Here is a 24496-nt window from a genome sequence, read left to right as displayed (position 1 = left end):
ATCACCCTTAGATCAGGGTAAGGAAGAGCATGCAAATCTTATCTTGGAATATGTTAAGGAGTATTTTCTTTAGTAACGATGATAATGAACTATCAGAACCATTTGGCTAAGGATGTCATGTCATTTTTTTAATATTTCCAAATGTAGCTGCAGAAGTCCTCACCTGCCCTTAAGGGGGAATAATTTTGGCATGCGGGCTTATGTGTTTCAGGGAAAATTCTCATCTGAATTTCAGTTAGCTGATCTTGACAAAGTGCACGGACACTCTGAGAACTTGATTATAGCATATATGTCTAAGTAGCCATTCTGTTGCTATTCCTGCTCCACCAAAGAGTTCTGCAAAATTGGAAGGTATTCTTTTTTTATCACTTCCAGGCTGAGATAGATAACAGCTCTTAAGACAGTCATTCTGTTGTTGTGTAACAAATAAGTTTAAGTTGCTTTTAATGCAGTTAATTCCCAAAATAAGGCATTTTTTGGAAATTGTGGGTGAGTTTCTTAGTGAAGAGAGCTTACCATGAATCTGCTAGGGTTATAGACAGTGTACCTGGTTATGGTACAGTTGTTATGGAAATCCTCTTCTGAGAGTGGAGCAAACTAAAATAAATTGAGGTATCTGTAGTCAGACAGATTGAGGAAAGATAAACAACATCCAACTAAAATATTCCCAGCTGTGGAAAAAGCTATCCCCATCTATCAGAAGTATGATATATATTTAAAACAGATAGCAGTTCCTATAGGAAGTATAACTTGTTAACTATTGCTCTGTGTTCCTTGTCTGAGAACTTGACTTTCACTGGTGCCCACAACTCAGTCCTCTAACCATTTTGGGCTTCCAGTGGATCAAGTTCTTCTAACAGTGAAGAGATTTCTCATCTGGTGTGATACTAGGTGTTCAGTGGTGTGATGTTGAATTTCTAGTGTCATCTGGTTCATCTGTGCGTGTTATGGATCTATTCTGGCTCCAATACAGTCAGGAGGAACTGGATTAGGCCTGTAATGCTTTGGGAGGAAATTTTTGACTGATGTTACATAAGGAGGAGTAAAAGACTGAAATAATGAGAGATCACTGGTAGGAGAATAAAGGTGCTTACAGATATCTTACCATTTACCCAACTGTGTTATCACTGTCTGACTTGTGTTACTGAACAGAAATCGGGTGTAGGATGAGAAGTGATCCAGTCCTGAAGCTTTTATTTGGTTGTTTCCCAATCCTAATGTCAACAGATTTTTTTGCTGTACAATCTCTGGCAAATACCAGATGAGGATGGTTTTAGCTTTATGCTGCTTTACAGTCATATACATATTTTGTTGCAGTTAGAAGTGCACGTTGTAAATGTTGATATGAATTGTCCACTGAAGCCTGGACCCTGCTGAGTGTGCTGTGCACTGCATGCCCTGGCTAGGGTTAGAAACTGCAGTGCACAAAATGGAGCATCTTGGGTTAAAGGCAGGCAGAGTTCAGCTTTGGAAGTTGTTGTTACTAACTGACTGATACTAACAGGCTCTTAACACTGTGTTGTGTTGAAGTGTAGCAGTGGCAGACAAGCAGAAACCCTTATTGACTACATCAGAACTTAGAATCTGTGTTGGGTGTAAGGTTGAGAGTAGATGTCTTAAGATCTGACTGTCAAAGAAAGTGAGGTTTGCTTTCCATGTGCTAAACAGCTGCATTGACAGTTAGGGAAATGTGACTCACTAGCTAGGCCAAAGTCAAAACCCAGAAAAGGGCCAAAAAACCCCAAGTGCCATAATCATGAACAAAAATCTCACTTTTTTTGTATTTGTAAATAGCCTTTGCAGTGGTTCATATCAACATTCAGAAGATCGCCTGCCTTGTGCTTTCTTCTCACCTAGATTTTCCATCAGTGGCCTCACCAAAGAAATATCCTGAAATAAAAGCTAGTTGTCTATAGTCCAATGTTTCCTATGTTAGCAGCATTCATCCCAGCTGAGTATGCCTCTGATTCCACTATAAACTTAGCTTTTAATATTTTTTTTTTTTAAATAAGCCAAAAACCAACCCAAAACAGAAGCCAACAAGCTATTCTTAACACACTGATGACTTACACTCAGTTGCAGTGCTGCTATAGTCACTATATACAATATGTGATATATTTAGCATAGTATTTTACACAGGTGCGCCAGTCCTATTTGTGTAGGATATTTACTTGGGAATGAAGAGATTGCAGATTATGTTTGCTGTTAGGGTCTAGAAGGCTCATGGGTCTACAGAGGAATTAGAAGAAGTGCAGTATTAAGAGGTTTTTGAGCTCTTCTGTGTGATGGGTGTGTTGTGCAGGTTAGGTTAAGGCTGCAGGCAAGGTTAGGCATCAGAAGAAAAGGGATCAAAGTCCTTGTTTTACTCTTCAGAAGAGTAAATATTCCTGTAGGATGAGGACTCCAATCTAGAGTGTTATATCACTCAGGTTATGCTTTGATTTTGCACTTTAGGTTCATTAAGGGCCATGTCACAATGTTCTGATCTAGATTTAAACTTTGTGTCTTGTTCTTCTATTGTCACATATCACATTAATGCTAGGATTAGGAACTGTCAAAAGAGTCATAGTTCAAGATGGGGAGGAGTTAGAATGTTTGGGTTGTGTGTATGTCCTGCAGGGCTGTAGCACTGCGATGAGCACTAATTTGTGGCAGGTGTTTGGGCTTATGTTGGTTTTGGTGCAGTTGTTTGTCACCGAGCTCTGGGGGATGTGCAGTTTGGTGATGTGATATCTGAGCTCTTTTTCCCTCTTCATACTCTGCAGTGGAGGGCAATGTGTTGAAGGTTCTGTGAGGAGGTACAATGACATCTCCATGCACATGGCCTTCATCACCATGGTTCTGTCACAGAGGAATATGGGTCAGTGTTTTTCAGCCTGCATTCTAAGGCCTGCAGAGTGACAGCATACCTTCCTATTACAGCATATTTTTGTTGCTTGAGAATAAAAGTCACTTCAAGAATTGACCTTTCATTATAATGGGAAATGACTTGAACATTTGCACGTTAAGCAACAGTATTTTCTGTGATGATACATAAGTCAAATAAGTTTCCTTTTAACTGCTGTACCTTTACTCGTGATTTCCTTTCTCCTCCCTTGAGTCATTTTTTCCTCCGTATTGTTTGATTACGTATCGTGGACCACTGAGTAAAGACAAGTGGTGATTTAGGGAGGTGATCAAACTGTGGAAAGATGTCCTGTAGAATTAATTGTTTGTTCAAGGTATTATATTTCATTTGGTCAAATTTGATATATGTGGTATTGCTTGGAAAGAACAAATCTTTACTGCATGCAGTAAAATGGGGAGGGTTTAGAACTGTACATATAGTATGCTGTTAGCTGTCTGCTTTGTTACTTTATGGTGATGCAAAATAAGAACTTTGGACTTCAGTTTTTTGCTTATGTTCCTTTGTGTTTCAAGGTAGTTTTTAATAATAAAAAGGGCCAATAGTTATAATTCTAGCTTGAATAATTTCATGCTGGTGACCATATTTCTTGACCACATCAATAAATGGGATTCTGGCATTATCTGTCACTTTCTTCTTGAAATCTTGTCAAGTTCCAAAGGAAAAAAATTGTCAAAAGAACTCATTGAGCAGGAGGAAAAAAAAATTAAGTTATAAAGCTCTTCCCATTTGACTTTTTCAGGTTTTAGTTTTCCGGTGAAGTTGGGGAGGATTCTCCTCCGCAGCCTGTATTGAAAAAGATCAAAACTGAGTTTAGCAGGTGATGTGATACAGTAAAAAAGAAGAATCGCTAGGATGCCTCAGTGCAATAATGTCCATGATCTGATTTGCTGTGTTTAAATCCTAAAAATACTTTCTGCAGACTACAGGCAGTACTGTAAGGAGTTAAATGTCTGGATGTTGGCCTAAGGAGTGCAGTAGCTATTAGGAATATTTCTGTCTTCTCTGTTTTGATTCAGGTGCTCACTGGACAAAAGGGATGAGTTCTCAGCCCTTCCTTATGTCCCTTTGAGGGAAACAGCCAAATCTTGCCCTTGCTTGCCTCAAAGGAAAAACTCCTGGTAGAGCCATCACATAGGCCTCTTCCCCAGTGCTTGGTTGGGGTATTCTGCCCAAAGGCAAGGAATTGGGTATGCCTCCCTCACCACATTTCTAACCCCTCTATTCATCTCATGGACCTGTGCCTGTTGTATAGATTCCAACACCCAGAAATGCTTTTTAACACTGACATGTCTGAGTACTTGTATTTCTTCATTGAAGCATCACATTTTAAATTGCTCTATTCATTCCTTTGATTTTGAACATAACTGTGACTCAGGAAGCCATGCAGAAATGTGTGTTTAGATTGTAATGGACTTTGGGATGTAAGCTGTGAGAGTCTTTGTTGTGGGAGCCTTTGCCAGGTGAAGTGTTTCAGGGAACATCTGGCTGGTTTGGATGCAGAAGAATGAAGAGTTTTCTACCTTGCTTTAAACTAGAACCTATGATGCTGACAGGACTTTTGCAGTTGAAAATTTGTTTTGGCCTTGGCAAAATACGTAGTTTCAATAAGGATAAAATTACTTAAATATGACAGGACTCACACATTTCTAGTCTGTACATAGAGTGATTATTTTGTAGTACAGAAGGAAAGACTTGTTTGTCAAGACAATCCAGTCATAGTGGCTTAGTAGAGCCTGATTTCAGCAGTCAGGATGTTCAGAAACATTGCCATATTCTTTTAGGATTAGCTGAGTGACTGCTAAACAGATCTTATTCCAAAGCAAACAAGGACCAGTGTGCAATTCACTTAATAGCTGCTAAAGAGGAATAATTTGTATCTGACATGCATGGTAAACCATAGACCGTGACTGCCTTGTCATCACAACTGCACAAGAGAATAGAAAACTTAACTACTTCCCTGCACTAATGAAATTGGGAGGTCAGTTTCCATTCATCCATGTATAGATGTAAACAGGCACTCCGTTTTCCATGTGGTTATGTGTCTTTAAATTTGGCAACAATTCGTCTGAAATTTATATGTAAATCAGCAAAGGCCTTGTATTGCAAACAAAGTGCTGGTGTCACCCTTTGGGTTTCCCTTTGTTTCATCTGAGTTAGTATTTTGAGATGATAATGTTTCTGGAGAATGACCACAGTGAAGCTGCACTAGTACTGCTCGGAGGGGTTGATTAGTAACTGCTGTGTTACTGTGACTTGCACCTACGGCTCTCTTGCATTAATGATAAAATAGTTCTCATTGCTTAAGTTCATCTTTCTGCACATCCCATGTGTTGGCTAGTTTGAGCTTAAAATGCTTTAAAAATGGGTTTGTTTCAGGGGAGAATTGTATGTGTGGGCGGGAATGGGACTAACAACAAAGCTTAGGTGATTGCCTAAGCTTTCATGGCAGTGAAGACAGGCCCTTAGAAAAGATAAGCCCTGTAAAACAGGTAAGGGCACCCCCACATGTTGACCACAGCAGTAAAGGAATGAGGGATGTTTTTTTCACAAAAGTCTTCTGTAAGAAGACAGTAAAGCAAATAAAGAAAAAAACTAATTAAGCACTTTTTTGGGGTTTTTTTCTAACTTCCAGCTATTTTTGCAGGAGATAGAATCTATCAGAGAGACAGAAAAATAGGAACAGAAACTGGAGTAATTTGCGGTGGTAAGATACTTTCTATCTCTCTTTGCTGTTCATTCAGATAGGAAAGTTCTTTACTTGCAGGTCTGTCAGTGCACAAACGTGAAGACAGGGGCTGCTTTCACCAGAGCAGTGCAGTCTATTTCAACATCTTGGAACTTGAATCATATGGAAATCATAGAGTGGCTTGGGTTGGAAGGCATCTTAAAGATCCTGTTGTTCCAAGCCTCCTGCTTTGGCCAGAGACACCTTACACTAGACCAGGTTGCTGAGAGCCCCATCCAGCCAGGCCCTGAGCACTCTCAGGGATGGGGCAGTTTTTTCTCCAGAGTCTATTATTCACCATTCCATATAAATTTATCTCCTTAATCTTCTTTTTCTATGTCAGGAAGTTGACCAGCTTATGCTATATGGTCCTACTACTTCTCCTCAGCATCTCATCTTTTGTAATTGTTTGAATTACTGTGAAGATGTAGCAGAAAGAACTGAAAGTTCTCCTGAACTGGTATTCTGAAGTCATATCACACTAAGTATAGTCCAAAGTCATGTTCAGAGGGTAGTGGGAAAGGGTAGCATTGTAGTAATTTAAAAAAAAAAAATAGATACATATATAGACTACAAAACTGAGAAACGGGGGCTCTGCAATTGCCTAATTTTAGAGGTGTTTAAACTCCTTGGTTTTTGTCACTTATTTTGAAGCAAATAATTTTTTTAACATACCAAGTTATTCCTTTTGCTATTTTGTCCAAAGGAGGCAGTTTCTCTGTGTTCAACATGTTAAAAATCATAAGCTAAGTGTTTCAAGCCCGAGGGCTAAGGACCTCATCCTTCTGTGTAATTCTAATAGAGATGACCATTTTTTTCAGATGTCTGTAAGGTTCTCCACTTTTCTTGCAGCTTAGGACACCTGGATTGTGTCCCTTATGAATGGCTTCCTGAGAAATCATTGCTGAATCACTTAATTCCTCAATTTTAAATCTGTAGGATGAGATAACAATACTCGTGCACTTAAGCATGGGTGTCAGAATGATAAATGCGATTATGTATTGAAGTTTCTGAAATACTCAAGCATTATAATAAATAGATGGAAGAAGTAATTTCATTTGCACATTATTCACTTCATGCACCCTGTTTCTTTGGTGGTGGTAGTTATGCTATTTCTTAAGGATTTCCTTTTTGCTTCAGTCTTTTTACACAGAATTGCCACGTGGCAAACTTTCAAAGCTTTTGGTAGTGGAAAGCTCGCAGGGAATGGCTGAATAGAGTCAATCTGGTAGATAATAATTCAGCATACTAAACTTGGTAGTCGTGAGCTGTGTGACTTCCTCAAAGGAAAGAAGAAAAAGATATGTGTCCAAAGTGGTTCTTAGGCATCTGCTGATCACAAGTGTGGACAAGTACATGATGAAATATTGCTTGTCTGGCTCTGAGCTCTGTATAGTACAAGCAGAGTGACTCATTGGGTCAGTTGCTGACCAGAAGTTGAGCTGTCAGAAACAGATGGGCTGCCTAGAGAACGAGATATCTTGGAAGTATCTCCACCCTTGTCAGTAGTGTTACACAGCACAGGGATTTCTCAGAAGCAGTAATTTCTGGGAAAGATGCTGGGTTTTCAGCTGCACTCGGTCTTCCACACCAGAATAATGCCTTGTGGCCCTGAGAATAAGGAAACTTGCTGGCTTGTCATTGAAGATCCATATTTGTGAATCCTGTACTTGTATGGGTAGTAATAAGGAGGTCAGTAAAGGTCTTAAACTTGAAAAGGGATTGTTTTTCAGCTGTGAAAAGCCTTCAGGTTGCTACTAAAAGATGGCTGTGTGTAAATACTCTTTCTGCAAATGAGGCCAAAATTTTTAATCAACTCTGAAATCCAGTCTTTTCCTGTAGTCCTTTCCACTTCTTTACTCCTCAGCAGAATGAGAATAACAAATACTTCCTCAGACTGTAGAGTTGGGATGATTATGTTCAGCTCAAATATATGGAGGTAAAGTGCCCTACAAGTACCTATAGAAATAAAGTTTTTGTAGACATTGAGTATTGGAGCAAGTTCTAGATCAGAATCTGAGAAGAGAGTACACCAATCTGGGATGGATTTTCAATTTGACTTGCTGTGGTGGGTTCACCCTGGCCAGCAGCCAAGCACCCACACAACTCACAACTCCCTGCAGCAGCTCTTCACAGGGGGATAGAGGCAAAAATAGGGAAAACAAAATACATCTCCTGACCTGAGTTAAAAAACCATTTAATAGGTGAAGAAAAGCTCAGGGGCTCGGGTGGTGAAAAACAAGCAGAGCAAAGGAGACGACACACCAGGTGATGGCGGACAGATACCCAGCCAGTCTCCAAACAACAGCCAAAAAACTTGCTTGAAAACAAAAATATCCTTTTACTTCTTTATCCCAATTTTTATTTGTGGACTTGAGGATAGCATCACGTGAAATATCTCTCTGGTCACTGAGTCAGCTGTCCCAGCTGTGTCCTGTCCCAGCCTCTTGCCCCCCAGCCTGGCTGTGGGGGTGTAGTGGGAAGCAGAGGTGGCCTTGACACTGTGCAAGCACAGCTCAGCAATAGCCAAAACACTGGTGTGTTGTCAGCACTGGTGTAGCCACAGAGCCAGAACATGGCACCATATGGGCTGCAGTGAAGAAAGTTAACTCCATCCCAGTCAGACCCACCACAACCCCAAATCATACTGCTTTTTTCACTTACTTTTTAATGTAGTACTGAAAAAGGAATTATAACAAGAACAAAATCCTATTGTAAGATCTTAAGAACAGATTCTTGATTAAAAAATGTTTTCTTGTACATGCAGATGTGAAATTTTCTTTAGAATCATGCACACTTCTGAAACAGTTCAAAAAGACTTAAGAATTTGCTGAAGTTCATTTTTCACTGGAAAGTGTGTAAAAATTGTTTCAGGAAGTTCAATAGCACTTAAGTGCTTGTCTGAATAGGGTTTGCATATTCAAGCTGATTCTGTCCTGCAAGAACAGTTCTGGAGAAGTTTTACCAGAACATCAGAACTGTGTCAGAAATGGGTAATTCTCTAATTGCCTATAGGTGCATCTTGTTACTGTCTGTATAAGTATGTGATTCTGTGCCTTAAAATAGTCAACTCTGTGAGTCTTATTTATCATTAGACTGGACTGATAAAATGCTTTCAAAATTGAAACATTAAGAATTAGATTTATGGGGTTATCCCAAGAAATGGAAAAACTTAAAAAATAAAAGATTTGAAGTAGGAATGAAATCTTAGTTCACTTCTGAAAAAAAGATCGGTGAATGGCCCTGTTCTTCCCTACAACACCTTACTTTTGGTGCATATGCTGCTGTCAGTGAAAAATAACTGGCAGCTGTGTTAGAACTCTGTGCAAAGAGTTCAGGTAATGCAGATTAGAGCTCACTGATTACTTTGATCAATATTGAAGTCTGAAACTGAAAGCAAGTTGAGCTTTCACAGATTTTTTAGAGAAAATAATTGAGATTAAAGGAGACTCTCAAGTTCTTGAATTGATTCGTTATTTTTAGGGTGTTTGGCCTGCTCTGTTTTTGATGGCCCTTCTGTATTCCACTTTTAATATGAAGAGAGATAAGTATGTGTTCCTGGTAGAAAAGCATCACAAAGCATACACAGATGGGTAGCAGTTAGACTGGTCTAAATGTCAGAGTTCAAGGCAGCCACCTCCAAACCTCTTACTAGGTTTGTCGGTCAATGTTGTCATTCCAAGAGAGAGATGACATTATGGGATTTGGTTGATGATGCAGTAAGCACAATGAAACTGAGACTCCAGTGCTTTCATAAAAAGTTCTCTGCAATTTCTCATGCCTTTTTAACATTGAAGCACTGACTTGAATGAAACTTTGCTTGTATGGTGGAGAAGAGTGAACATATTCATTAGGCAACCCACAGTGAAGGCAAATAGAATTGCCCCCCTCCATTATGTTTTGAAATAGTTCAGCTGTAAAGGTTCATGATTAGAGCAGGTAGTTTTTCTTTACCAGTGATAACTTCTATTTTTTGTTCTTTCTATGGAGCAGGCAATTGGTACAAGTTGAAAGAATGATGGAAATCTTTGTTTTCGACAGCAAAGGAAGAAATGTTCTCTGAGACCACAAGGACGGAGTGTGTATTTTGCTAGAAGGGAGTATCAAGGCAGTAATTTGTGCCCTGTCCAAAAGCAAGGTGTATGTGGGGATAAAGTGGTGAAAGAGTTCTTGTATTTTTCTCCAACTGCACAGTTCAGGCAGTTTAAAAAGAGCCAAAGCATTCCCTGTTTGCTGTGCTGCGATTGTGAGCAAGGTGGCAAGACTGTCTGATCTCAGTTAATGAGCAGAACCCCTGGAACAATAGTGTTAGAGGAAGCTCAGGTCTTGAAAAATTCCTACCTGTGTCAATATTATTGGCAAGTAAATTTCATGTTTAAGGAAGACAGCCAGTGGAGCTGAGTCTCATCCTATGTAAATTGTGTCTCATATGTGGGTCTTTTTTTTTCCTCCATTATCAGAGTGTCCAAATATTGAGCAAATATAAATCCAGCCAAAGTCCTTGGGTCTGTGGATGCCCATGATAGAGCTCTGTTAACCACAGAATCCAGTCACAGCTCATATCTGCTGCTTGCAGAGCCAGCCCTGCTTGTTTTGGTGTGTGGCTAAATTGGAGATGTGAATTTGTGGCAGCTCTGACTGTGCTTTTGTCTATGGTAAGAAATCTGTGTGAGTGACTGCCAGAACTGCTCGTTATGAATGAAGACAACTTTGTGAATGGCTTCATGAAAATACAGCCAGACACTTTGTAAAGGACTAGCTGTTCAAGAGTCACCTCTGCCTTTACTTGGTGAGGCTGCAGAATAATGTAGGAAAGGCATGACTGATACAGCGCTTTACTTGATAATAAATGCTGTGGTCAGCTCTTCTGTGTCTGCACAAGCTACAGTAGCTTCCTGCTTTGTTAAGCTGAATTTTGCTTATCCCAAGTTTTGCTGTGATTTGGGCTTTTTGGGGAAGGATAGCTGGCTAACAGGGAATTCAGTTAGCTGTTGGGGAACCCTTGCTTGGCTGGTGTTTGAGAAGTGTTTTGGCTATGCTGAAGTAGCTTTGCCAAGCCCCAACAAAACCCATTTGATTGGGAAATTCCTAGCTAGCTCAGTTTATTGTCTGGCAGTTCTTACTGCTGACAGGCTGATCAGAGCACGTTAAGATTACTGGGGTTTTGACTTGTTGAGACTTTGGCTTGCTCTGTGTGGTAACTTAACCAGCACTGGGTTTTTGATAGCACCTACATGCAATATATAAGAGCTTGTCAGTGCTGTTGTAATGTTGCTAATTAACAGCAGTGAGAAGAGAGACTTAGCAGTTAAAGTAATTTTGAGGTTCCTATACAAAACATGTTTTTTTGTGTGCTTGTGATGGATTGACCATGGCTCGATACCAGGTGCCCATCAAAGCCTCTCTGTCCCTCCTCTCAGCTGGGTAGGAGAGAGAAAATAACAAGACTTGTGGGTTGAGAGGACAGGGACAGATCACTCACGTATTATCATCCCAGGCAAAACAGACTAGACTTGGATAAATTAGCTTAATTCATTATCTGTCAGTAAGAGTAAGATGATGAGAAAAAGCCCCTCAATTTTAAAATGCCTTCCCCCCAGCCCTCCCTTCTTCTCAGGCTTAATGTTACTCTCAAATTCTCTAACTCCTCTCCAGAGCAGTGCTGGTGGATAGGTAATGAGGGTCATGGTCAGTTCATTACACATTGCATCTGCTGGTCCTTCCCCCTCAGGGGAAGGACTCCCCACACTCTTCCCCTGCTCTAGTATGGGGTCCCTGCCATGGAAGTCAGCCCTCCATGAAGTTCTCCAGCATGGAGCCTTCCCACAAGCTGTAGTTCTTCACAAACTGCACCAATGTGGATTCCTGTACCCTGCACCAGCAAGGCTTCCTTCCCATGGGGTGCAGTCCTTCAGGCACAGCTTACTCCAGTGTGAGCGCCCTGCGGCATCACAAGTCCTACCAGCAAATGTGCTCTAGCATGGGCTTCTCTTTCCAAGGGCCCACAGGTCACTGCCAGGAGCTTGCTCCAGTGAGGGCTTCCTGCAGGCTCCTTCAGGCATCCTCTTGCTCCATTGTGGTGTCCTTCACAGTGTGCAGGTGGATCTCTGTATCCCTGTGGACCCCCATGGGCTGCAGGGGCACAGCTGCCTCACCATGGGCTGCACCACAGGCTGCAGGGGAATCTCGGCTCTGGTGCCTGGGGCACCTCCTACCCCTCCTTCTCTACTGACATTGGTGTCTGCAGAGCTGCTCCTTGCACATATTCTTTCTTAGTCCTCCCGCCACCTGCAATTGCTGCTGCACAGCTTTTTTCACCCCGCTCTTCTTGACTGTTGCTCCAGGGGCACAGCCATGGTTGCTTGATGGGATTGACCTTGGCCAGCAGCAGGTCCGTCTTGAAGCTGACTGGCATTGACTCTATCAGACACAAAGGAAACTTCTGGCAGGTTCTCACAGAAGCCAAGTCTGTAGCCCCTCCCCAATACAGTGTCTGAAACCTGCTGGTATCCATGTTTTCCCAAGTAAAGTGGGTTTGGCATCCTTTAGCAGACTGTTTCGGCTTGTAGGGCCTGCAGTGGTAACTAGTAAACTAGGTAACTACAAGTTACAGCTTAACTCTTGAACACTGAATTCTGTGAAATAAGTAGTATTTTATCTTATCCTCCAAAGCTGTGTTAAAGGTTCATCTTCAGAAATTCTGGACAGATGCAAAGTAAAGGTTTGTCCACAGATTTTATCATTTCATGGATTCTGGCATACCAAAGATAGATCACTTACAGTAAATAGACACAAACAGATGAGCTGAAAGATGTTCTAGAATGTGTATCTGTTCTATACAGTGTAACTGAGCTTACCTGTCTTTGAGAAAATAACCTTAAAATAAGACATATTTCTCTTTCCTTGAAAATGTTCCTCAGTAAATAAAGTATCTTCTTTTCATTCTTTTGATGAAGTTACTGCATTTGCTGTCCAGGTGTTGCAGCTAGTCAAACAGCTTTGTCTCTGGGTTGCCCTTTTCAAGGTAAGAAACCTGTAATTAAAAAGAAATCCAAAACATTAATATACCTGTCTAAACAGGGGCCTCAGTTCATGCATGTCAGCAGCACTTCATATGCTGTTGACCTTCAGAAGCAGAAAAGTTTTTTGAGATTGTCTCCCGACTATTGGGGAAGGTATGGAAGGGGGAACTGGTTAAGGTGCTTTTTTATATTTTTGGCAGTATGCAGTCTGCATTGATTGACTATACTTTGCAATTAATGTTGATGTAGCTGGGTAGTGTGGGTTTCAGTTGAAAAAAATAATGAGTTTCTTTTGGGTTTTACCTCTAAAAAATGCAGTTGAAAGTCCACTGAATGCTCTAATAGCTACTTATTCATGTGTAATAGCAATTAGGTTGAAGGGCTGTATGAACAATAAGCAATCATGGGTTAACTTATTTATGTGCTTTTGTTGTTGTTTCCAGGAATTCCTTTTGTTAACATCAGAAAATCAATGTTTTCCTTGCCAGTAGGAAGGTGGGGGAGGAGAGGAAGACTACTATTGGTTGTAAATTTGAGAATATTGAAGTGTCAATGGTGGTGACAGTGTAGTGTCTGACTCAACAGATACTGTAGAGACAAATAATATGGGAATACTGCTGGGCCTGTGTCTGTTAATTGTGGATATACATCAGGTGATTTTACTAGAGAAACTCGTAAACATTCATTAGAGCTTTTATGTACATATATTTTGTGTGTGTACATATGTATATAATATATAATAATTTAAATACTGTTCAAGGAAAAATTTGCATCTTCTTCAAAGAAGCTATATGAGGTGACTTGGTTATAGAAAATGAAAGGCTGCATTTAATTTCAGTGTTTGGTTTTAGAAGGTTCAGACTACTTTGCCACATTTAAATCAGGTGTTTACCTTCAAGCATATACATGACCTCACTGACTCATAAAGTATGCTTATCTATACTTTAAATATATGTTACTTATCTGAGGTCTCACCACACTGAGGTTTCTTCAGGTCTGTCATGCCTCCAGTTGAGCACCTGGCCTTGTCAGTTCTCTTCAGAAGTCCTTTGTTCAGGGAGTGCTTTCAGAGCTCTGGCAAAGTGCTTCCTTTCCCCAAAGTCACTGTAAACTTGCCAGTTTATCATGACTGTGGTGCTTCCTTGTGTGCTTGGTCAGGGCCGCTCTGATGACTTCTCTATCTGCAGCTGGGGAGGCTCCTGTGGGACCAGCAAGCAGCTGGTTCAAGTCCATCTAGTTCTTTCAATTCAAAGGATTATATTTGCTGAGAGTCAGTCTTGCACATCTAACAACAGTCAGCTGGTTCTTCAGAGATGTCTGAGCAAGAAAGGTGATGTGGGCTTGAATATTTAACAGAAAGAAGGCTGAAATCAGAATAGCTCCAGAAATAATATCTTTGAACTTGAGGTTTATTCCAACATTGAAAATTTACTATACTTTATTAGTCTGCTGGTGGAAGTTTGATTCCTTGTGATAATTTATTTCTTGATGTCCCAAACATGCATGAATTTGAACACTTCCTGACATTCACTTTTTTACTTCTGCTCTTACTGTTTAGAGAAAACACTATGATTGAGGAAAGCAGTGCTCCCACTTTACATCCTTCCCTGTTAGCATTCCCATGCTGTGCTCTTGTAGCAGTCCACATTTGGGCAACCACAAAAGCAAATGAGCCGACGCTGTCTCTTGGCATCCCGTTCTGAGCTGAAATAGGAGCCAGAGTAAATTGCTTAATAGCTCAAGTCCCTGGCAAAAGCAAAGTGGAAGATAATGCCTTGTTTGTAAAAACTGAAAGTTAACCTTTTTTGTTGTTTTGCAGGAGGGTCATACAGATGTAGAATTTGAGTGGATTGGTTTTTGCTATTTCACTGCTCTATATCTGTGTGTTTAGGAAGATATTTTGAGGCGCTTGAGGAAGAGCAAGAGGCTAATGTTTATTTTGGCAAGTCTTACTGTGAAAAGTGAGTTTTCTCAGTCTGAATTTTTTTTTCAGAACTCCCATCCCTCCCTCCTGCTTATCAGAGAGAACCATTTTACCGATCATGTTGCTGAATTCATCTATTGTCAATTGGGCTCAGCTCTACTAGTATGATATGCGTAGTAAAACCAGGAATTCAGATTATGCTGAATCACAGTGATGCTCTGCAGATGTTCCTCTAGGATGCCAGCCAGCAGAACACAGGCTCTAGGCTTTCAGCAACATTCTTCTGCAGAGTGGGGAGGGTATAGAGCCCCTGTGTGCAGTCCCTGAAGTGGGGAGCATCAGAAGGCAGCAAGTGGATATTTTATGCTGAGCAGCCATTGGGTACTTTTGGTGCTGTGGTGCTGGGTTTCCTACCTTTGGAGCTCTGGAGTGGGGATATGCCTTTGCTAGCTCTTACCTGGTTCCAGGAGGCTAATAGATGTGTTTGAGGAAAATCAGAAAACTCGTTAGAGAAAATCTTACTCTTTTAAGAAAGGGGTTTAACCTAGGGGTTAAAGTCTCTTCCAGTGTAGCAGCAGGCAGATTTGGAACAGGCACTAGATCTTCAGTGTCTGTAGGCTGGAGACATTTTCTTGTCTCGGGGCTACTGAGATGAGTTTTTTCTGTCTCTTCTGTTTGAGCTGTTTCATGTTCTTTATATAAATATTTATAGAACAGGACTCCTCATTTTTTCCACAATTCCCAAGATTTTAATGAGTTGATAATTTCCTACCATTACATGAAAAATTGTTGGGAGACTTTCTGCCTTACACTATTTCAGCCTTCTGGTATTTTTGTAGTTCACTGGAGCTTCTTAATGCGGAGTAGAGTCAATGTTGCTGAGTGTTTTGTTCTTTGGTAAATGGGTGGTATAAATTGGATGGGTCAAAAAGAAGAGCAGTAGAAAGTGCTGTCACCTCAGTTTAGAATTACATGTGCATATGACCACTCATAGACTTCTAGCAGTATATTTGATAGTTGTTCAGATGACAAAACCAGCTGGGTAGGGAGTTCAGATGCATGATATGTACATCAGTTTAGGTGAGAAAACATTGGCTTTAGATTCTTAACTCTGCTTCACATGGCAGGTTGTGTGGTTTTAGAAAGGATCTGGCTTGAAAATAAGTGTTTGGCTACTAATCAGTATGGAAAGAAGGTAGGAGGAATTTTCAGAGGTTGTGCCTAAGTCCCTTGAATGTTCACTAGGAAATAGCTCTTCTATCCTGTAAAATATCCTTTCATGTAAAAGCTTGCTGCTGTACCACAAGACTTCCTTCCAGACAGTTGATGTTTTTTTAAAATTTTAATTCCTAGCTTTTGTTTAAGAAGTGTACTGTCACATGTGTTTTGGGGAAGTTTTTCAATATTTAGAATGCTATTTTTAAAAAAATAATGGTACTTAGTTTATTTTCAAATTTATTTTACTTAAAATTATTATTTCATAAAGCATTTTATTCATTCTTTGTATGTCTGTGTGCCTGCCTATATATATACACACACACATATATATGTATATATATGTGTGTGTGTGTGTGTATGTCAGCAGTTGCAGAGTATTTACTTTGCACTGGTACCTGTCTGTTGAGACATGGAAACACAGCTCTACACGATTTGCATGTGCCCCCTCCTGCAGCTCTGTTCTTCTTTCCAGTAAGTTGCTGTAAATAATGCAGAGCTGACATTTCTTTATGTGCTTTTTAAACTGATCTCCCTTGCTCAGATGCAGGGTGGCATTAATGACCTTTATATAAACTACTGGTTTGGATCCTTCTCAGCCCGAGCTACATTCTACAGTGGTAGCAGGTTGTTACCCTTCCAGGTCTCTGAGGTGGTAACTGGTGGTCACTGTTTGAGGGTGTCAGTCACTTGTCATGAGCAAACACCAGCTCATACAGTGACACCAGTCTCTGGGGAAGCCACACTGAAACTTGTGTAAAAGAAGAGATTTCTTTGATAGGACAGACGCAGCATTCACAGTGTGTACAGGAAGAGGGTTTGCTAGCGCCCTCGCTTGTAACCCATGGTGACCAGTGATAGAAAATACAGCCAGAATATTTTGTGATGTCAGTATCAAAATATATGGTTATATCACTGAATACTTGTAAACTGTTTGGAGTTTGGGGAAGATGCCAGTCAGTAGCTTTCTTTTGACCCTCTCTGAATGTGACCTTGTTAAGGGCTAGAGCCTTCCTCTGCAGGATTAGCATACAGTGGAGCTGCAGCACCAAGTGCAGGGAGGACCTGAGGATCCCTCACACACTACATCTCTGTGAAAACACAAATGCTTGTGCAGCCCACATAAGCAGTGGTCTGGCTTCTCACACACTGGAACTGAGAGAGGGAAGCAAGTCAGCTGACAAGAGGGGAGAAAGCACAGGCTCTCCCTGGGTTACATGGATGGTACCATCTCTACTTAGGAAGGGGAGAGCATAACAAGGTCAAAGAGCAATGGGTTTTATCACAATGAGGTACAGAACTTTCTGATACCTAACCATTTAGTTACAACACTGACTGGACATGGCAGTGTGTCTATGGTACCTGCTTAGAGCGATTCCTGCCCTTGGCAGAAATCTGAGGAGGATAGGGGAAAGAAGGACACTGACCCAGGTGCTAAGGTCTGTGCTTCCTCACATATGCCACTCTTAACTTTGTCCCTTTTTTCTTTTTAGCAGATAGGTCTGTGGTCTCTCAGATATGGACTTTATAGTGTTAAACAGCATAACTGAGTTCATGGTGTACCACTGCATATTTTCCAAACCTTTACCCCTTACTGCCCATTCCCAAGCGAGCGGCCTGCAAAGGTGTAGATCTGAGACAGGTGTTTCTTCCTCAAACTGTGTAGTCAGACACTTCAGAAATCCTCAGGAGGAGGTGATAAACAGTGGGGGAGCATAAGCCTTCTTTCTGTAGGAATCCAGAGCTACATGTGGAATCAGTGAGATGCTTCATTTCCTGCATCCTGTTTCTAGATCTACAGCCAGTGGGTTTCAGGCACAGTGTGGTGACCAGTAGAGAGTCTGGCTGCAGTAGCTGAGCAGGAGGGAGAATGCAGAGGCAACAGCTGCAGTCTGTGATTGAGACAAGCGTGACCAGGGACAGTAGTGGAGCTGGACTCTGCAAATGATGGATATTTTGGAATGTTTGCACTTCCATACATATGTTCATGCAGGCATTTAAAGGAAAGGATTTTGAAGGCCTCAGATGTCATGAAACTTATCCAGGGTGCTTAAGTAGTCTGAAGTGGCTAATCTCAAACTTCCAAAAACCAGGAAATACCAAATGATGGTATGGATAGAAAATTTCTACATGCTGTCATCAGAAGGATATAGAACAGTACTGGAAAACACCACTCCTGTATTTGTAACATTCTGTGTTGGTTTTACTAGGTGTGTTCATTCCTAGTGAAACAAAAGGTTAAAAGGACAGCTTTGAGGATACTTGTTAATATGTTCTGACTCTGGTTATGTTTATGCATTTAATTATTATGTTTGCCTTTAGACATGAGACTACAGCAAATAGAAAATCATACCCATTACTAATCTCAAGATCCTGAAGACAAATGTCTGAATCTTGGTATTTCTTGTAGTTTCACAAACAGTGGCATGCTGATGTTTGCCAATTTGACCTAATTATTTTTTTCTTCTATTTAAATAAAATCTGAATGAAAACCAAAATAATTACTTTCTGAAATGCTTGAATTTTGGGATCTCACTCTCAGAGTTTTTTCATTTTTTCTAGTGCAACAATATTAGCTTAAACTGCAGCAGAAAACCTGTGTCCATTTCAAGCTTCATGTGCAGTTCCCTAGTAGCATTTCTTTATAACAAGAAACAAAGTCAAATCTGAAATGGAGGCCATGTGTCTCTGTTTCTGCTTTTGCTTTACCTGGGGCCTGTGGAAGTCTGCAGGCAAGACAGTGTAATATAATATATATGGATGGATAGGAATCTCATTTGAAAATGAGATGTAATTCCGTAGAGAAGGTAGAAATAGAGAAGATGAAAGCATAGTGCAGGCTGCTACAATCTCATTAGATACTGTCATGGTTTAATCCCAGCCAGCAACTAAGCACCACACAGCTGCTCATTGACTGCCTCCCCTTGGGAGTGAGCTTTGAGTGGCAGAGCTTTGTATGCTGAGCCTGACATCATATGATATGGACTATCCCTTTGCTCAGCTGTCCCAGCTCTGTCCCCTCCCAATTTCTTGTGCCCCTCAGGCTCCTCACTGCTGGGGTGGGGTGAGAGGCAGAAAAGGTCCTGATGGTGTATAAGAAATGCTAGCAATATCTACAACATCCCTGTGTTACAGCTACTGTGAAGAAAACTAACTAAATACCAGAGAAAACCAGTACAGGTACTTAGCATTCTTTTTTCTTATTTTTGGAAGTTTCTCTAAAATTGTGATTCCTTTGTTCTGTCCATACCTGTCTAGCTCTTAGGAGCTGGAGGGTTTAGACTGAGCTATTTGGAAATGAGAAAATGATGTGTAATTAAAAATAGAAAATAATTAAAATTCATATTCTGATATTGTTCTACTTCATGAACAAATTTGAGTGACAAAATTGTAAGCTCTAGTTTCTCTTTTAATTGTAAGCTCTAGCTTCTCTTTTAATAGACAAAGCTCACTCAGTGACTGGGATTAGAGAAGCATTGGCAATGGTCAAGTCACTTAGACCTGGAATTCTTGGTTTGCTGGGGTAGTATTTCCTTAGAAAAGGAAACAGTTGCAGGGCAGACGAGGAACTATGACCTTTTTTGTGGTGTAGGAAGGCATTCATCCATAAGCCTACAGATGGGAAATCCTCCCAACACCAGATCATTAGGTGCTGTTTAATGGGGAGTTTTCTGATCGCCCTTCCCAAAGCTGCATTTTCAGATGTCAAAAGTGGTGGAGCAGGTGTCACTCACAGTCTCTACTCTGACACACTTTACTGTGACAGAGTATTTTCACAAATTGTATCTTTCTGGCAACACTTATGCTTTCATAGACTACTTTTCCACTCTCTGTATTTGCAAGGGGATGTTTTTTTTGTTGTGTTAGGAGTGGGGAGCATCTGACAGAGTTTTGAAGTGTGAAATTAAATGTGCCAGGTTTTGCAGCAGTGGCATGACACAGAGTTGTTGTGATTCTTTGATGCTTGAGATGCAGGCAATCCCCCCCATCCACAGTGTTGTATAGAATGGAGTGTTTGTCAGCTTTACCTGAGGGTCTGGCTGGCTGGAAGGTGTCTGTGGGCCAAACAACTCTGATGCTGCTACCAGTGGGAAGGTGGTGGGCATTCTTTGGAAGCTTAACACAGCAGCAGTGGGGTTTCACTGCTGCTTGGAGACAGAAAGGGAACTTCTGTAAAGGCTGAACAAGCAGCCACCTACTTCAGGCTGTGTCAGGTGAGCTCTGACATATTTTTCTGCAGTGGTTAAAGGCCGTTCCTGTAACTGTCTGCCTGCTGGACGTTGCTGCTTACAGTTAAGGTCACCAGGACAGAGTATGTGCCAGCACTGTAGATGACCTGGTTCAGGTTCATGGTATCTTAAACGTGCATAGACTGATACAAATTGCTTCATTTGGTAGGGGAGAGAAGTAAAACTCTGCCAAAAGTAGTCCAGTCTTCTCTGCAGCATTCCCTTGAATGCTGCTGAAATGCTTCATTTTACAAGGCAAGTGAAATATCTCATTGGTATGTGTATAATAGCTTTAGAAAAAACACCCTGTCAGTATTTGAGGTCAGCATGTAATGAGAAACTGAGAGTGATCTCCTGCTGCAGGTAGTGCATTTGGAAACTTGTATCAGAAATTAATGACCCATTATATAAGGGATTTTGTAATTTGTTGGGGTTTTTTTTTTCATTAATTTCTTTTTCTTGGATTTCTTTCGGGATGATTTGCAGTGACATTTCAGGAGCAGAAATGCAAGCAGGAGATGGTGGAGAAAGACAAAGCATGTAAGCTAACATTCAAGCTCAGAATCTCTCATATACAGTAAGTTTTCTGTGTTTTAAATTTAGTACTTGTATTAACTTAATCTTGGCCAGTGCAGAAAATCTTCTGTCAGAAAATTTTCTCCAAACATTCTTTAGTGTGCATGCTGTTGGTGGCATGTAAAGTACTGTTACCCACTGGCTTTAGGTGTCTTTTGGGCTCAGCTGAGAGTCCTACTTTGATATTCCAGAACTCTCACAGAAAGAAGCTTTGCTGAAGAACTGAGGGTGAGAATGTAGCAGCTCAAATTTAGATCCAAGCCCGGAGATAAAGCTTGTATACTTCAGTGGGACTATTTGGTTCATAAAATTATGGATGTGCTGTAGTCTTGCCACAGGATCAGCAACTAAGTAATTGCTCAATACTGAGATTAAAATAACACCAGGGAAAAACACTAGTTACACTACTCAATAAATCAGTTGGTGCTACAATGAGAAATTTAAATTTGTTAGCTATTAAGTAGAGCCATAAAGGATGATGCTTTTAAAAATTAGTGCAACATTGACATTTTCTTTTTAATGGATCATCTGTATTTTCTGTAACAAACAGTGCTGGACTGAGTTATATAAACGAGCAAGTGTTTTATAAATGTTATTTCAATTATCTGTCCTTGGAGAAGATGAATGAAAAATAGCTCCAACTCAGTTTTAGCATCTTCATTTTGACATTTGTAAAATGCATATTAATGAAGTGTGTGAAGTGTAGAGAAATGGGTCCATTTGAAAAAGCTGGTATCCTCTTAGTTCTTTATTTTAAAAGGATAAGAAAAAAGAGAAAGGAAGAAAGAAGCAGAGGGTATGTTTCATATAGTATGCCAGGTCTTTTTGAAATAGCTTGCAGTTGCAAGCTAGCTGAATCAGCACCACATTTATTGGTAGAAGGCTGTAATCATAGTAACACCTGCAGTGTACAGCAAAGAAGAGACACATCAAATTCTGGCAAGATGTTGAATGAAGTTTTTATGTCTGGTTTTAAATCAGAGCATTGCTACAAGGAGTAGAATTGGTTAAGTAGTAGGGTTTAATCAACAAAATTAAATTTCAAGATTTATTTAGCTAGTGTCTTTGAAAAAACCTTAGTTGAGAGGCATGAGGCTTTCACAGGGTATCGTTATTTGGATTTATTTGCTTAATACAAGATGCAGTTTTAAAATGTACCATTTTGGTACAAAATTTATAGCATATGTTGAAAAAGAACCTGAGGATTTAAAGTGACAAAGATATTTTCCCATTACTTAGTGGTTTTTATAGATTAATACATTTTTAAGGCCAGAAGAGTTTGTTATCTCTCTTAGTAAACTTGTTTATATGATGTGTGTTCAGTTCTTCAAGAACAGATTAACGTTTTTGTTAATGTTGTTATGAGGTGCTGGATCGGATTAAGTATATTTGAATCAGTATGCAAGAGTGCATTGATCAGTTGTCTTTAACATTACAAAATCTGCTCCATACTATATACAAGAGCAAACCACTTGAATTCCTTAACTATTCCTTACCATACAGTTACCTCTTAAACTTAGAATAGGACCCGTCCAGCGTGGGTTTGATGTCACTAGATAGAAGTCATGCTTTTATGAGAAGCAGCGAGGGAGATGAAGATTTAGAGTAACTTTAGAACTGACTTTTCCAGCCTGCATGGGAAAATTTATCATCTATATCTCATGTTCTTTGCCCCTTCGGCACAAGAAATAGCTGACAGCAAAAGACAAGAAGTACATTTAAAAAAATTGTCTAGGGACTACAGGCTACAAGCATTTCTTAACACCTTTCTTTTGTTATTGGAACACACTAAATATTGGAAATGGGATTGCCCTGAACTTACCTTTGGAGTGATCTTCCTGCCTGCTCTGTCCAGATGTTTTTAATTCTGCTTCTAGCCTTTGGCTAGGCTAGACGAAGAAACTAATTTGAGCTCTTTCCTTGATGTAAGGAGGGGCAGGAAGGACAAGCTTCCTCTCTGAGATACCAGCAGACAGTAAGGCCTTCCCAGTGACACAACTGCCAGGAAGGCTTGTCAAACATAGTGAGACTCCAGTCTTGGCTAAGCATTTGAGCCACTGACTTAATAGAGGTAAAAGGTATTTGAGTTCTAAGAGAGCATCTGTTCATGGTGTAGTAAGATGGAGACAGCACGAACAACCTTACTTATTTCAAACATGTCTTTTTAATAGCTGGCAATGGAAGTGGTTACTTTTGTCTTTTGGCTCCTCATCAGACCAAAACTCAGATGAACTTCTTTTTCTTCTTCCTGTTATCTCTTCCACATATACTTCCTCAGCTCTCATCTCTTTAGTTAGAAAATGGGTGCCTACAGAAATTAATTATAAGATTTTAAAGTTGTCAGTGAATACTGCAAGAGAAGTGCTTTATTTTTGGTGTTTGAGCTGTACTAAACTTCTGTGTTTCAAAGAAGAAGTTGAGGGAAGATTCTTTAAGAGCATTAAAAGAGATTTAGAAGAATTTTTAGAACACATATCAGTCCACATAGCAAATGCTTAAATGGGGGGAAAAGGAGATGTTCCAACTTAAAAATGTAAAATGAATGTAGGGGTTTGTTCTCATATATTTGTACCTATATCTTTTTATCAGTGTACAATAGAGTTAAAGAGAGTGACCAAACCAAGCTTTTATTTCATTTGACTTAGTCTTTGCTGTAATTTTTTGTGTGTGATTTAATTTTAAAATGTGAGGATTCAGCTCTGTTCCTTAGTGAAGTTTAAGGTAGTTAGTTTTGATGGAAGCAGGAATAGGCAATGGAACTTCATTCCCTATGTTTAACTCTTCATCATGTGATAGAGTGTCTCTCAGTTACCTAGCCACATAACTGGAAATAGAAAGCATATTGCAGGATTTCTTAATCATATGCAAATTCCATTCATGTGGCCAAGTTTTCAGAGACTTAGAGATTTAAATCTACAGACCCTGTTAGTTTCAGTGGGAGCTGTGTGACTAAATTCTCTGAATTAGTTATGAATTAAAAACAAACAACAGCCGTGCAGCACTTGTCAGCCCAACCACCTGGCACAGTTAGCTGCTTTTTGTGACTGCATTAATTGATAAATTCTTTTAGCAAAAATTGAGGATGCTGGTGAATGAGAAAACAGGAGCTGTTGAGTTCATCTGCGGTACTCCTGCTCTTTATAGTCTCAGAACAGGGTGTGGGCGACATGGCTTTTATTTTTTTTACATATGCCTTTTATCCAGATTCATAGCTATTAGGCTTGCAGAACTAATCTGGGGAAGGTAGGAAATTTAGACTAGCTTTACCTTTTGACAGGATTGAGCACTGCTGTGCAGGACATTGTGTTCTCATTTTTCTTTAATGCTTACAGGTAAGCATGTACAATTAGTCATGACAGGTGTAGCTTTGACAGGTTGAGACTAAAACCTCCAAATTAATCTCTTGTATATTTTTCTCATTTCAGAGACACTACTCTCCTCTGAATAAAGATGGCAGAAATCAATTCTCCTGTAAATATCAAGGAAAAGGTAGGTTCAAGTAACAGTACAGTGCAAACCAAAATTATATTTGCATACGTATTTAATTTCTACTCTTTCCAACACTGTTCACATACTGAACCTTATTATGTATTGACTTTGTGTTTGTGCATGAAGTACACAGATAATGATAGGACTAATCTGAATCTTGCTTGATGAGAAGCATTTTTACTTTTGTGCAGAGAGACTGTTTTGTCAGCTAGAGTTCTCTTACTCCTTTGCAATTCCTGTGCACACTGATGCTGTGGAGAACAGCACTTTGGGATGATTGCTGCTGTACAAAAAAAACATTGAAGAAACATGCCCTTTAGAAATAATTTTCCGCCAAAAAATCTTGTACCTATAATACTTAAAGCAATTCCTAAAAATCAGGACCTAAAAAGCATAGATTACTTTTTC

General features: G+C 40.0%; 1 protein-coding gene across 2 annotated transcripts in view; it reads left to right on the top strand.

The window, feature by feature from the left end:
• Nucleotides 1–24496, top strand: part of SPATS2L (spermatogenesis associated serine rich 2 like) — a 78761-nt gene that overhangs the window by 12334 nt on the left and 41931 nt on the right. The window contains exons 1-2 of one of the 2 annotated variants that reach the window (XM_021555471.3): nt 5570–5612; nt 24025–24088. In XM_021555471.3, the coding sequence (XP_021411146.2) occupies nt 24050–24088 (39 nt within the window). In that variant the 5' untranslated portion in view covers nt 5570–5612; nt 24025–24049. Of the gene's footprint in view, nt 1–5569; nt 5613–24024; nt 24089–24496 lie in introns of those variants that run through there. The other variant, XM_021555470.2, reaches the window with a different exon arrangement.

The sequence above is a fragment of the Lonchura striata genome, chromosome 8 (genome assembly GCF_046129695.1).
Source record: "Lonchura striata isolate bLonStr1 chromosome 8, bLonStr1.mat, whole genome shotgun sequence".
Classification (NCBI taxonomy): Eukaryota; Metazoa; Chordata; class Aves; order Passeriformes; family Estrildidae; genus Lonchura; species Lonchura striata.
The sequence above is the reverse complement of the archived record's forward strand: the minus strand, read 5'-3'. Positions and strand labels throughout refer to the sequence as shown.